The sequence below is a fragment of the Carcharodon carcharias genome, chromosome 9 (genome assembly GCF_017639515.1).
Source record: "Carcharodon carcharias isolate sCarCar2 chromosome 9, sCarCar2.pri, whole genome shotgun sequence".
NCBI lineage: Eukaryota > Metazoa > Chordata > Chondrichthyes > Lamniformes > Lamnidae > Carcharodon > Carcharodon carcharias.
In genome coordinates, this window is record NC_054475.1 from 26,374,733 (window position 1) to 26,389,037 (window position 14,305).

The window sequence follows — 14,305 nt, forward strand, 5'->3', positions numbered from 1 at the left end:
AAACTGTACATGACATGTGAATGCAAGAAGAAGAAAGTGGTCCAGCATTGCCTGTCCTTATGAGCACGAATGTTCACAAAAATATAAGGTAGGTTGTGAGCATAATAGATATATCTATTTTTGTAAAAAAATAATGGTCAATACCTACACCTTCTCAAGGGCAATTAGGAATGGGCAATAAATGGTAGTCTAACCAGCAACAGCCTCATCCTGTGAGCAAATAAATTATATATATTTTCATATATATATATATTCATTAGATTATCTTCATGTTATAAAAAGATTTTTAAGAATCTGCAGGTATGTTTTACTTTATCCTATTTCTTCAAAATTTTGTGTTTATATAGATAAAATATGGTTCCAGAATAATCAAAACAAGGCTTGGTCTACTCATACGTCACTTGCAGGAAGATGATGCTGGGATTTATTATTGCAGAGCTGTGGAAAATACATTCACACAAATCATGACAAAATTTCACCTTAAAATTATTCTGAGTGACTTTAAGGCAGCTCCAATGAAAGCAGAGTACAACGATGGAAAGGGTAGAGATGTTCGGAGCAGGACAAGGCTACGTTACAAGGATTTTCTGCAGCTTCTGAACAAACCAGGCATTACTGTAAATGAGTACTGCCAGCAAATCTGGCGTAATGGAAAGAGAGGACAAAATAGTAAAACAGCAAAATGGAAAAACACACAAGAGTTTAAGCGGTTTTAGATTTTGGACAATACAAAATGCATTATGGTGCTCCTGTGAGGAGTTACAGTAATAAAAGTTATTCACTGGACTGTTGTATCAGAGTCTTGGCTGAATAATCTGACTATGTCTCTGGTATACCATGAATGGATGAAATAGAATGTGGCCATTATAGCTAAAAAATGTGGCAAGAAGTATGAATATATCTGGGTGTATTCTAATCAATAGGTGTTTCTTAAAAGGAAGGTTTGCTTTAAAAGCAAACATTACTATGTAGGCAGTTTTTTTGGATAGTTTGGGGAGAAAATGTCAATGATTTCTCAAAGCTTTCAAGAAGTCAGCAAGTTAATCTTACCATGGAAGTGTGAATTGAATTTCTACCTCAGCTCTCAATCAAATCCACCAAGGATTTGTAAAATTGGTCCCAACTGTGTGTTGATCATCATTTCCTGACTTGGCATAAGTAAAGAGAATGGTGAAGGAATGGCACTTGCCATTCACCTCACTAAGAGATGCCCACAAAGTGTTTACAGGCTTCAGAGTAGAGACATGTTCAAATTCAGTGCCTGATCTAGCGTAGTACCCTCTACCAGGTATCTGTAAGATCTATGATCAAGCAAGAAACACCAAAGCTCTTCAACCAATCGGACTGAAGAATCCTCAATGGGCCACGCAGAGCAGAACCTTCTCAGCTTAGTCCCTGCTAAAATGACAGGACCTTTAGCAGGTCAGGATCCCGTTGAACTCTACAGTGGGATTTGTTGCGGCTCTTAACTGAGCCATGGTATTAGAATCCTGACTCTGGGTTCCCTGGCCAATCAAAGCAGGACATGGATTTTTAAGGCTGCAGCAACCACAGGAATGGGAATGGCCTTATCAGCCCCTGCTGTGCACGCCTACCTGGCTGACTGGGAAGAGGGTCTAGTTCCATAAAGCGGCAGATGTCAGCAGCGACCTGACATGAAAATCTGAGCCTCCTGAGGCAATAGTGCTCACACACATCAATAGAGCTGATCCTCTGCCTTTGGACCCTCTGTTGGGGGTCTCACTACCTTGGAACTGGATATATATGTCTATTCTTCCTGCTCTGTGGGGTGGCATGTAGCTGAGGAGAAAGCTGCTGGTGTAGTTCCTGTTGCCAAGGAGTATAAAGCAGGAAGTATAAATTTGATTCAAACCATGTTTAGAAAACAAAATGAAGATTGGGACAGATGGATAAGATTAAGAGAGAGATAAAAGATGCACAGAAAAAGTTTTTTTTTAATTTTATTTTTATTTTTTACATCTCTAATACTAATTACTGTCTGAAGGAATGAGACTTCACACATGTAAAGTTAAGGTTTCAGGGTCAGAGATATTGATTGGCAGTAATTATCAATTATCATGCCATTAAAAGTCAACTTACTCCTAAATGCACCAGCCATAACGTTTTCTGACATTTTTAGTGGTGAGCTAGTGGACAAGTAATCCAAATTTATGCCATTGCATTGATTTCGATGCCAAGTCTATCAGCAAGGTGTTACAGCTCACTCTATAGAGGAACAGGGTACCTCCAATAGCGACTATGCATTTAAATGTGCATGTGTGGACTTGAAAAGTTGTTGTCATATTTACTTCATTATAGCACTCAGCACTGTTAGCCTCATTGTTATTATCTGCACAAAATGCAGGTCAATTCAGAAATGCTCTTGCTGATCTGGGGGAAGGTTGGAGTAACTGCTTAAAGGATTGCTAAATGTATTATTTCATATGTATTATTAAAGTATACCCTTTTAAGGATAAGCATACTTTGTATTATGTTTTCAAAATCATAAGTCAGGCATACCTCATATTTAGATGATGAGATATACCTTCATTGAATTATATATGTTATCATCCTGAACTACTTCTTAAAAAGCTTTTAACATTTTACTTTTATATGCATAATAGGTAAGTGTATATCCGGCAGGTACATTAAATGGAAAGTTTACCTTATACATACATAACCTTCACTGAATAATCAAGCTATTTTTTACAGAACTTAATCAGGATTAATTTTACACATCTTGAACCCCTTGTTTGACAATGAATGAGGCTTAGGTAATATAACCTGGTTCATAACAAAGTCACCAAGCATCTTATTAGCTACAGCTAAGTATTTTCCGTCCAGGTAGAAGAGGGAAGTTCCAAGTGACTCCTTAAAAAAGGTAGATAATTCTGTTCCCTTTTCCTCTGCCAACTTTTTGCAATGTAGTTTTCTTCTACGTTTTTCAATTAACCTACAGATAAATGCACCTGGATGTACTGATACTTCTTATCAGCTTTCTTATTGGAAAGCCTAAAAAATTATCTCATGTTGTGTGACCATGCATTAAATGTCTGTATCTCTTGTATTAACTGATGTTGCACTAAAAATCCACGACTGTACTTAAATTACTTCAGTGTTAAAATGGATGTGAAACATGCTTGCTTATTTCTTTACAAAATGTCACAAAATGTGCCAATCATCTTCTCTGCTCTCAAAATGACTACTTTTGTCCATATAGAAAGGTCTTGCATACAGTGCATTGTATAGCAATATTAACAATATTGACCTTTTGTTTATTTCTTTGGGCCAGGAGTGAATGAATACAAAGGCTTTTATGGCTCATGCACAGGAGCCTCAGGCAAATATAGTGCCCTTGATTAAAACCACAACAGTGTGACAGAACTGTATGCTAAAAGCAGTGTGTAAAATGCTTTTGGGCTCCTTTTTTCTTGCATGCTGCCTCACATTTGTGTTTTGATGAATTGGGGTGGGGGTGTGGGATGTAGGATCCATTCTCTGGCTCTGACAATACCATTGTGGCACCAATATAATGGGCCTTGGCTTTGAAATGATATCATAATTTTACAAGAACATCCTTAAATTAATTGGTTAATATTATTGCTACCTTATAAAATTAACTACCTTAGTCATTTCCGATAACAGTATGAAACAGGCTGTGATATTTCAAATCTATGCTCAATAATCAAGAATATAACTACGAATGTATGAAGTAGTGAGTCTTATCTGCCTACAGAAAAACAATTCTGAAATCGAGCATCCTCATCAAATATGAAAAGATCAAGATGTTCTAATGCAGTAACATTTAACTAAAAGGAGAAACATTTCTGTTGAGTGAAAATTTGACTTCCATTATTTACATGTTTCAGGTGGTGTTAAAAAGAAGCCCCAAGAACCCTGCCAGATATTCTTTCACTCAGCACAGCAACCCCGACATGAAGTGTAGCATTCCTCACAGCATGTAGGTTGAGATCAGTTAACGAAGCACATGGGGAATCAAACTTGGAACCTTTCCACTCCACATGACTCAGCCATAGTTTTGTTCCTCGAGCACATAAATTACAGAAGTGTATCATGTCTTCATTATCAGGCTTAAAGTTCCTTCAATAATTCAAACTTACACAGAGTTTCCCGTTACCAAAACTGAGATATATACAACATATATATATATATTTATATATATATATAGCCATTAGAATACTTTTGAAGTGCAATTACTATTATTATGTAGGTAAATACAGCAGCCAATTTTCACACAGCAAGATCCCAGAAAACAACAAAGAGACAAATGACTGATGATCCTTTTTGGTGATGCTGGGTGAGGGATAAATACTCACCAGAACATAATGGGCTCTCCTGTTCTTCTTAGATTGTGTCATGGGATGCTTTATATCAGCCTAAGCTGGTAGACAGGGCCATATATTAAGATCTCATCTGAAAGAAATAATCATATAATCATGGAATGGCTACAGGCCATTTGGCCTATCGGGACTGTTCCAGCTCTCTGCAAAACAATGTAGGCAGTCCCACTTCCCGTCCCCACCCTTTCCCCGTGACTCTGCAATTTTTTCTCTTCTGGTGCTTATCCAATTCCCTTTTGAAAACCCCACAATTGAATTCGTCTCCAACACCTTCTCAGGCAGTGCATTCCAGATCCTAACCATGCACTGCCCAAAAAGGTTTTTCTCATGTCACGTTTGGTTCTTCTTACAATCATCTTAAATCTGCGTCCTCTGCTTCTCAAATCTTCCACCAGTGGGAACAATTTCTCTTTATCTACTCTGTTGAGATTCCTCATGATTTTAAACACCTCTAAGAGATCTCTTCTCAACCTTCTCTAGGGAGGACAAACCCAGCTTCTCCAATCTATTCACAAACCTGATGTCCCTCATCCTTGCAAAACTTTTTGCAAATCTTTCCTGCATCCTCTCTAAAGACTTCACGTCTTTCCTAAAGTGCGATGTCCAGAATTGGACACAATATTCCAGTTGAGGCCAAATCAATGTTTTACAAAGGCTCATCAAAACTTTCCTGTTTTTGTACTCTCATGTCCAGAATTTTTCCAAGGGGTAACAGTGGCTCCCCATGATGCTGGTAAAATGCCAGCAGGGGCAGGAAGTTGCCCTTATTTGGGCAAGTCTTCCTGGCACTGAAGTTCCCACAAATGGTAATATCCTGTGGTTGCGGGAAGACAATCTGCCATTTTCTGAGGCTTCCATCTCCCAGTCTGTGTCCAAGAGGCCTGGTAAAATTCAACCATGTGTCTCTATTTATGAAGACCAGGATCATGTAATTTTAACCACCAGCCTAACCTGCAAACAAGACAATGCAACAATAGATTATATGCTCAAGTCCTGGAGTGGAGCTTTGACCCAAGAGAAGAGGGCTACTACTGACTTTTTATGTAGCTTCCAAAATAGCTTACAGATGACTGTAGTTATAAATAGTTTGCTGATTTAGTATTTTGCCTTACAAAACCCTGCCTTTTTCTGTTCCATTTTCTGATAATTGAACTTTCTTTTTAGGCACATTTGGATTTTTTTTAAAATAAAAAATGGCAGGGAGAAATATGTGCCTTGTTGAATGCAACTCACTATATTGTACTTGACTGTAAAGGAGAAGGCATTGCTGACTGATATAAAATGTTGGTCACCGATACAGATTTCCACATGAATGAACAACTGTGATGTGCAATGCAAACATTACCTTTGGAAAATTATTGAATATTAGATACACATTCAGTATTAACATAATACTTTGTAGACTGCATTGTGATACATACTATAGCTGATAATAAGCAGCATACTACATTGACAATTTAATATTTTGTTGTATTAGAAATATAAGAATAAAGTTTTTTAACTTTCAAAAATGTGTTTATTAAATGTTATAGTAAACAATTACATTCAGTTTATCTACATAAGGTGGTCACCATTTAAAAATGTCATCAGCATCTGATGCAAAGAGTGGGCATGTCTTAAACTCCTGTGCGAGACAGCCCATTAGGCCTACTTGATTCCTTGCGCCTACTTATAAGGTAGCGGTAAGTAAACATGTATTTATGGGGTGAAAAATTAAGACTGACTATTGCTGTGAGTATAGCATGTTGTGGCTGAAAAGGGTGGTCAACCTATCTGCTGAGTATATGTGAAAACATGATTTTTTTGGGCCAGAAAAATTGGGTCACTTATATGCTGGGTGGACTCATATACTGTAATTCTTAGTACCTAACAGCACTATGGTGTAGCTACTTCACACGGACTGCAGTGTGTTACAATCCCCGTAGATACTGATAACTTTTAAAAGGATATATGAATTTCCCAGTGACATAGGCAACACATGAGAAGATTTCATGTTTTAAGATTTTTACTATAAAAACAAACTAAAATCCACATCAACTAAACATTAATTTGTAGGCAACTAGGGGGTTGTGTAGTGGTATTGCCACTAGATTGGCAATCCAGAGACCCAATGTAATGCCCTGGGGACCCGGGTTTGAATCCTACCATGGCTGATGGTGGAATTTGAGTTCAATAAAATCTGGAATTAAAAGTCTAAAGAAAACCGAGTAAGCATTGTTGACTAAAATAAACCATCTAGTTCACTAATGTCCTTTAAGAAATCTGCCATCGTGCCCTGGTCTAGCCTACATGTAACTCCAGATCCGCAGTAATGTGGTTGACACTTAATGCCCTCTGAAATGGCCTAACAAGCCACTCACTTGCACCAGTCTACTAAAAAGCCAATGAAAAGGAATGAAACCGGACGGACCACCCAGCATTGACCTAGACGTCGGAAATGGCAATGGTAAATCCAGTTGTGTTGACCCTGCAAAGTCCTCTTTACTACCATCTGGGGGCTTGTGTCAAAATTGGGAGAGCTGTCTTACAGACTAGTCAAGCAACAGCCTGACATAGTCATCCTCACAGAATATCTTACAGATACTGACCTAGACGCCACCATCACCATCCCTGGTGTCCCACCAGCAGGACAGACCCAGCACAGCTGGCAGCACAGTGGTATAAAGTCGGGAGGGAGTTGCCCTCGGAGTCCTCAGTATTGACTCCAGACCCCATGAAGTCTCTTGGCATCAAGTCAAACATGGGCAAGGAAACCTCCCACTGATTACCATGTACTGCCCTCCCTCAGCTGATTAATCAGTGCTCCTCCATGTTGAACACCACTTGGATTAAGCACTGAGGGTAGCAAGGACGCAGAATGTACTTTGGGTGGGGGACTTCAATGTCCATCACCAAGAGTGGCTCAGTAGCACCACGACTGACCGAGCTGGCCAAGTCCTTAGCTGCGAGGCTGGGTCTGTGGCAGATGGTGAGGGAGCCAACAAGAGGGAAAAACATACTTGACCTCATCCTCACAACCCTGCCTGCCGCAGATGCGTGTGCCCATAACCACCGCAAAGTCGTTGTGGAAATGAAGTCCCGCCTTCACATTGAGGATATCCTCCATCATGCTGTGTGGCACTACCACCATGTTAAACAGATCTAGCTGTAGGCCATCAGCAGCAGCAGAATTGTACTCGAGTACTGGTTCAATGAAGAGTGCAGCAACAGGCATACCCAAAAATGAGGGGTTACCTTGGTGAAGCTTTAACACAGGACTACTTGTGTGCCAAACAGCATAAACAGCAAGTGATAAGCAGAGCTAAGCAATACCACAACCAACATATCAGATCTAAGCTCTGCTGTCCTGCCACATCCAGTCATGAATGGTGGTGGACAATTAAACAACTCACTGGAGAAGCAGGCTCCACAAATATCCTCATCCTCAATGATGGGGGAACCCAGCACGTCAGTGAGAAAGATAAGGCTGAAGCATTTGCTACAATCTTCAGCCAGAAGTGCTGAGTGGATGATCCATCTCGGTCTCGTCCGGAGGTCCCCAGCATGACAGATGCTAGTTTCCAGCCAATTCAATTCACTCCATGTGATACCAAGAAACAGCTGAAGTCACTGGATAGTGTAAAGGCTATGGGCACTGACAATATTCCGGCAATAGTACTGAAGACTTGTGCTCCAAAACTTGTCGCGCCCCTAGCCAAGTTGTTCCAGTACAGCTACAACACTGGCATCTACCCGGCTGTGTGGAAAATTGACAGGTATGTCCTCTACACAGAAAGAAGGACAAATCCAACCTGGCCAACTACTGACCTATCAGCCGACTCTCCATCCTCAGTAAAGTAACGGAAGGGGTCATCAACAGTGCTTTCAAGCAGAATTTGCTTAGCAATAATCTGCTCACTGATGCCCAGTTTGACTTCCACCAGAGCCACTCAGCTCCTAACCTTATCACAGCCTTGATTTAAACATGGACAAAAAATCTGAATTCCTGAGGTGAGGTGAGGTGAGAGTGACTGCCCTTGACATCAACGCCACATTTGACAGAGTATGGCATCAAGGAGCTCTAGCAAAACTGGAGTAAATGGGAATCAGGGGGAAAACTCTCCACTGGTTGGAGTCATGCCTAGCACAAAGGAAGATGATTGTGGTTGTTGGAGGTCAGTCATCTCAGCTCCAGGACATCAATGCAGGAGTTCCTCAGGGTAGTGTCCTCAGCCCAAACATCTTCAGCTGCTTCACCAATGACCTTCCTTCCATCATAAGGTCAGAAGTGAGGATGTTCACTGATGATTGCACAATGTTCAGCACCATTCGTGACTCCTCAGATACTGAAGCAGTCCAAGTCCAAGTGCAGCAAGACCTGGACAATATCGAGGCTTGGGCTGACAAGTGCAAATAACATTCGTACCACACAAGTGCCAGGCAAGGACCATCTCCAACAAAAGAGAATCTAACCATCACTCCTTGACATTCAATGGCATTACCATCACTGAATCCCCCACTATCAACATCCTGGGGGTTATGGTTGACCTGAAACTGAACTGGACTAGCCATATAAACACTGTGGCTACAAAAGCAGGTCAGAGGCAAGGAATCCTGCAGCAAATAACTCACCTCCTGACTCCCAAAAGCCTGTCCACTATCTACAAGGCACAAGTCAGGAGTGTGAGGGAATACTCCCCACTTGCCTGGATATGTGCAGCTCCTACTACACTCAAGAAGCTTCACACTGTCCTGGACAAAGCAGCCTAGTTGATTGACACCACATCCACAAAAATTCACTCCCTCCACCACCAACGCACAATAGTGTGTACCATCTACAAGATGCACTGCAGGAATTCACCAAAGCTCCTTAGACAGCACCTTCCAAACCCACGACCACTACCATCTAGAAGGACAAGGGCAGCAGATAAGTGGGAACACCACAACTTGGAAGTTCCCGTCCAAGTCACTCACCCTCCTGACTTGGAAATACATTGCCATTCCTTCACTGTGGCTGGGTCAAAATCCTGGAACCCCCTTCTTAACAGCACTGTGGGTGTAACTACACCACATGGACTGCAGCTTTCGAGAAGGCAGCTCACCACCAGCTTCTCAAGGGCAACTAGGAATGGGCGATTAATGCTGGCCCAGCCAGCGAAGCTCATATCCCGTGAGTGAATTTTTAAAAAACACATGGAATCATACCTTACAGATCAAGTCCATCTCTGCGTATGTCCTGTCCTACCAGTAGGACAGAACCAGCAGAGCTGTTTGCACCATGGTATACAGTCGAGAGGGAGTTGCCCTGGAAATCCTCAGCGTCGACTCTAATCCCCATGAAGTCTCATGGCATCAAGTCAAACATGGGCAAGGAAACTTGCTGCTGATTACCATGTACTGCTCCCCCCTCCCCCCCAATATCTGATGACTCAGTACTCCAACACGTTGAACACCACTGGAGGAAGCACTGAGGGTGGCAAGGGCACAGAATGTACTCTGCATGGGGGGCTTCAATGTCCATCACCAAGAGTCCCTCGGTGGCACCAGTACTGACCTAGTTGGCTGAGTCCTAAGGGACATAGCTGCTCGACTAGGTCTGCAGCAGGTGATGAGGAAACCAAGAGGAGGGGAAAACATACTTGACCCCATCTTCACCAACTTGCCTGCCACAGATGCATATGTCCATGACAGTATTGGTAAGATGGACCACTGCACAGTCCTTGTGGAGATAAAGTCCTCTCTTCACATTGAGGATACCCTCCATTGTGTTGTGTCGCACTAAGACCATGCCAATGGGATAGATTTTGAACAGATCTAGCAACTCGAGACAGGGCATCCATGAAGCACTGTGGGCTATCAGCAGTAGCAGAGTTGTACTCAATCATAATCTGTAACCTGATGACCCAGCATATCCCCCACTCTATCGTTACCACCAAGCCAGGGCATCAATCCTGATTCAATGAAAAATGCGGGAGGGCATGCCTGGAGCAGCACCAGGCATACCTGAAAATGAGGTGTCAACCTGGTGAAGCTACAACATAGGACTACTTGCAGACAAACAGCAGAAGCAGAAAGTGCTAAGTGATTCCACAACCAATGGATCAGATCTAAATAAAAACAAAAAAACTGCAGATGCTGGAAATCAAAAACAAAAACAGAATTACCTGGAAAAACTCAGCAGGTCTGGCAGCATCGGCGGAGAAGAAAAGAGTTGACGTTTCGAGTCCTCATGACCCTTCGACAGACATGGATTAGATCTAAGCTCTGCAGTCCTGCCACATCCAGTCATGAATGGTGGTGGACAATTAAACAGCTCACTGGACGAGGAGTCTCCACAAATATCCCCATCCTCAATGACGGAGGAGCCCAGCACATCAGTGCAAAAGAAGCATTCGCAACAATCTTCAGCCAGAAGTGCCGAGTGGATGATCCATCTCAGCTTCCTCCTGAGGTCCACAGCATCACAGATGCCAGTCTTCAGCCAATACAGTTCAATCCACGTGATATCAAGAAATGGCTGAAGGCACTGGATACTGCAAAGGCTATGGCCCTGACAATATTCCGGCAATAGTACTGAAGACTTGTGCTCCAGAACTTGCCACGCCCCTGGCCAAGCTGTTCCAGTACAGCTACGACACTGGCACCTACCTGGCAATGTGCCGATGTGGAAAATTGCCCAGGTATGTCCTGTGCACAAAAGGTAGGACAAATCCAACCCATCCAAATACCGCCTCATCAGTCTACTCTTGGTCATTGATAAAGTGATAGAAGGGGTCATCAACAGTACTATCAAATGGCACTGGCTTAGCAATAACCTGCTCATTGATGCTCAGTTTGGATTCCGCCAGGGCCTGTCAGCTCCTGACCTCATTACAGCCTTGTTTCAAAAGTGGACAAAAGAACTGAACTCCCGAGGTGAGGTGAGAGTGACTGCCCTTGACATCAAGGCAGCATTTGACTAAGTATGGCATCAAGGAGCCCTAGCATAACTGGAGTCAATGGGAATTGGAAAAACTGTCCACTAGTCAGAGTCATACCAAGCACAAAGGAAGATGGTTGTGGTTGCTGGAACTCAATAATCTCAGTTCCAGGACATCACTGCAGGAGTTCCTCAGGGTAGTGCCCTCAGCCCAACCACCTTCAGCTGCTTCATCAATGATCTTCCTTCCATCATAACATCAGAAGTTGGGATGTTCGCTGGTGATACACAATGTTCAACACCATTCGTGACTGCTCAGTTACTAAAGCAGTCCATGTCCAAATGCAGCAAGACCTGGACCATACCCAGGCTTGGGCTGACAAGTGGCAAGTAATATTCACGCCATACAAGTGCCAGGCAATGACCATCTCCAACAAGAGAGAATCTAACCATTGCCCCTTAACATTCAATGGCATTACCATCACTGAATTCCTCACTATCAACATCCTGGGGGTTACCATTGACCAGAAACTGAACTGGATGAGCCATATAATTACTGTGCCTACAAGAGCAGGTCAGAGGCTAGCAATCCTGCACCGTGTAACTCACCTCCTGACTCCCCAAAGCCTGTCCACCATCTACAAAACGCAAGTCAGGGGTGTGATGAATACTCTCCACTTGCCTGGATCAGTGCAACTCCAACAACACTAAGCCCACTTGATTGGCCCTCTCCAGAAATATTTACTCCCTCCTCCACTGATGTACAGTGGCAGTAGTGTTTACCTTCTACAAGATGCACTGCAGAAACTCACCAAGGCTCCTTAGACAGCACTTTCCAAACCCACAGCCGATACCATCTAGAAGGCAAGGGCAGCAGATACACGGGAACACCACCACCTGGAAGTTTCCCTCCAAGTCACTCACCATCCTGACTTGGAAATATATCACCTTTGACCCTTCACTGTCGCTGGGTCAAAATATTGGAACTCCCTCCCTAACAGCACTGCAAGTGTATCTGCACCACATGGACTGCAGCAGTACAAGAAGGCAGCTCACCACCACCTTCTGAAGGGCAATTAGGGATGGACAATAAATGCTGGCCTACGCAGCAAAGCCCACATCCCATAAAAATTAATTTAAAAAAAATAGGTATTCCCTAGTAACTTATTAACAAAACTGAAAATTCCATGCCACATTTATACTTCACACTGCGTACTACTGAGATTTGTAGTCCTGTGATTAAAGTACAAAGCTCCTCTCGGTTTTACAGGATCTCTTCTCCCTGCTTCTTCAGGGTGAATCTTCCAGTGTCCTTTTAAACAAGGACCCCTTCACTCAACCCTTTGAGCATAATCAAGTGGATTATGCAAGGTACCATCTGGTAATTCTATACTTGTTCTGTCTTCTGGTTCCCAGAATTCAAAGTAATCATGCTCTTGAGACTCAAAATGCTGGAGCTTCTTCGAGTGTATTTGTGGCAGGTGGACTAATACATTGTTGATCAGCACCTGACTGCAGTGTTGCAGTTAATGTGGCACCCTGAATGTACATTCTCATAACAATTTACTAGATCTTTACGAATAATATAACAATATATCAGTGGTCTTTAACTCTTTACAATCTTTGTTTCTTTGAATATGGTCCTGTCCTCACCAGTTCTCCACTTGGTACTTAACCCAAATGCAGTCCTTTTCTTGTGACTGGCATAGCAGCATCTTCTTCCCTAGAACTCTCAGTCTGACTGCCTCTGAGAGTGTGAAAGTCTGTAAGTAGCAAAAACAGCTCCCTTCTCTTTTGTGTCCAGGTTTTAAAGTTGGCACCTTACTTTCAACAAGTTTCAACTTGGGCCCCTGTTCTCACAGCAACTAGGTCATATGGGCTTGTCTCTGGGCAGATTTCCTGAGATCACATGACCCTCTCCAAACTACTCAATTTTACCTTGAACTAAAGGAGACAGTTCAAAACATAACCATCTTATAAAGTTTCACATTTGTAACAAGATGTTCAAGAAGGTAGCTCACCAGCACTTCTCAAGGGCAATTAAGGATGGACAACAAATGCTGGCCTTGTTAGTGATGCCCACTTTCCTGCCCTATCTTCAATATCCGTCGATTCCCTTAGTGTCTTTTATATTTATTAAAAGCACGTTGTTCTTCATGTTTTGACCTGACACATAGTCCTGATGTGTGCTGCAAGGATTTTGGCTTTGTTAGTTGCTGTAGCTGGCAATGTATTCCCAGATTATAAGTGAGCAAAGTATCCACTTTGGGCAAAAATTGGCAGTGCTGGAAATCTGAAATAAAACTAGAAAATAATTAAAGACACATCTGAATAGAGGGAAACAGTCAATAGTTCAGATAAAAGTTTTCTACACAAAATAGCAACCTATCTCTTTTCATGTGTGTATTCCCAACATTCCATTTAATGAAGTCTTGACAGGATCTTGTTAACAAAAAAAACTTTACTGCACATCAATACATTTTCGTTCATGTGCTGCTTTCTACTGTTCCCAGTTAAACAAGCGCCTGCCGTAGTGGTGCTTTCAACACAAGAGCAAATGAGATGCACAGGAAAAAACACTAATTCTAGAAATCTGAAATTTGAGAAGGCACACAGAAAATGATTGAAGTACACAAAAGACCAGTCAATATCTCAAAAGAGAAAGGCCAAGTTACCATTTTGGACGACTATCTTTCAACACAACTGCATCTGAATAAAGGAAAACACTGTTATGGTTTCGTGACGATGAAAAAATATACATTACAAACATCTTCGCCATTGCCTTTACAAATGCAGTGTGTCATCAGCACTTCCTGTGTTTATAAATTAGTACATCTCCTCATTGACATTAATGCATTTGTAATTTTTATGAAATTGTATTTCGTGCCATCTTCTTTGCAGAGTTTAAAGTATGAAATGTGTATAGCGTATTGCAACATCCCAGGACAACATTCGGTGAGGTGTTGACGAGGCGCCTGTTGGTGGCGCTGCCTCGGGTGCCGCCAGGACTGACCGCCCGCCCGGTGCCCGCTGGGTTTTTGCGCAT

The 14,305-nt window shown here is 42.3% G+C and overlaps 1 protein-coding gene across 1 annotated transcript in view; it reads left to right on the forward strand.

The window, feature by feature from the left end:
* The window catches only part of LOC121281936 (semaphorin-3D-like), a 133,421-nt gene extending 127,549 nt beyond the window's left edge, over positions 1-5,872 (forward strand). The window contains exon 17 of the mRNA XM_041195165.1: positions 348-5,872. Within this exon, the coding sequence (XP_041051099.1) occupies positions 348-716 (369 nt within the window). The 3' untranslated portion in view covers positions 717-5,872. The remainder of the gene's footprint in view (positions 1-347) is intronic.
* Positions 5,873-14,305: the final 8,433 nt, after the last annotated feature.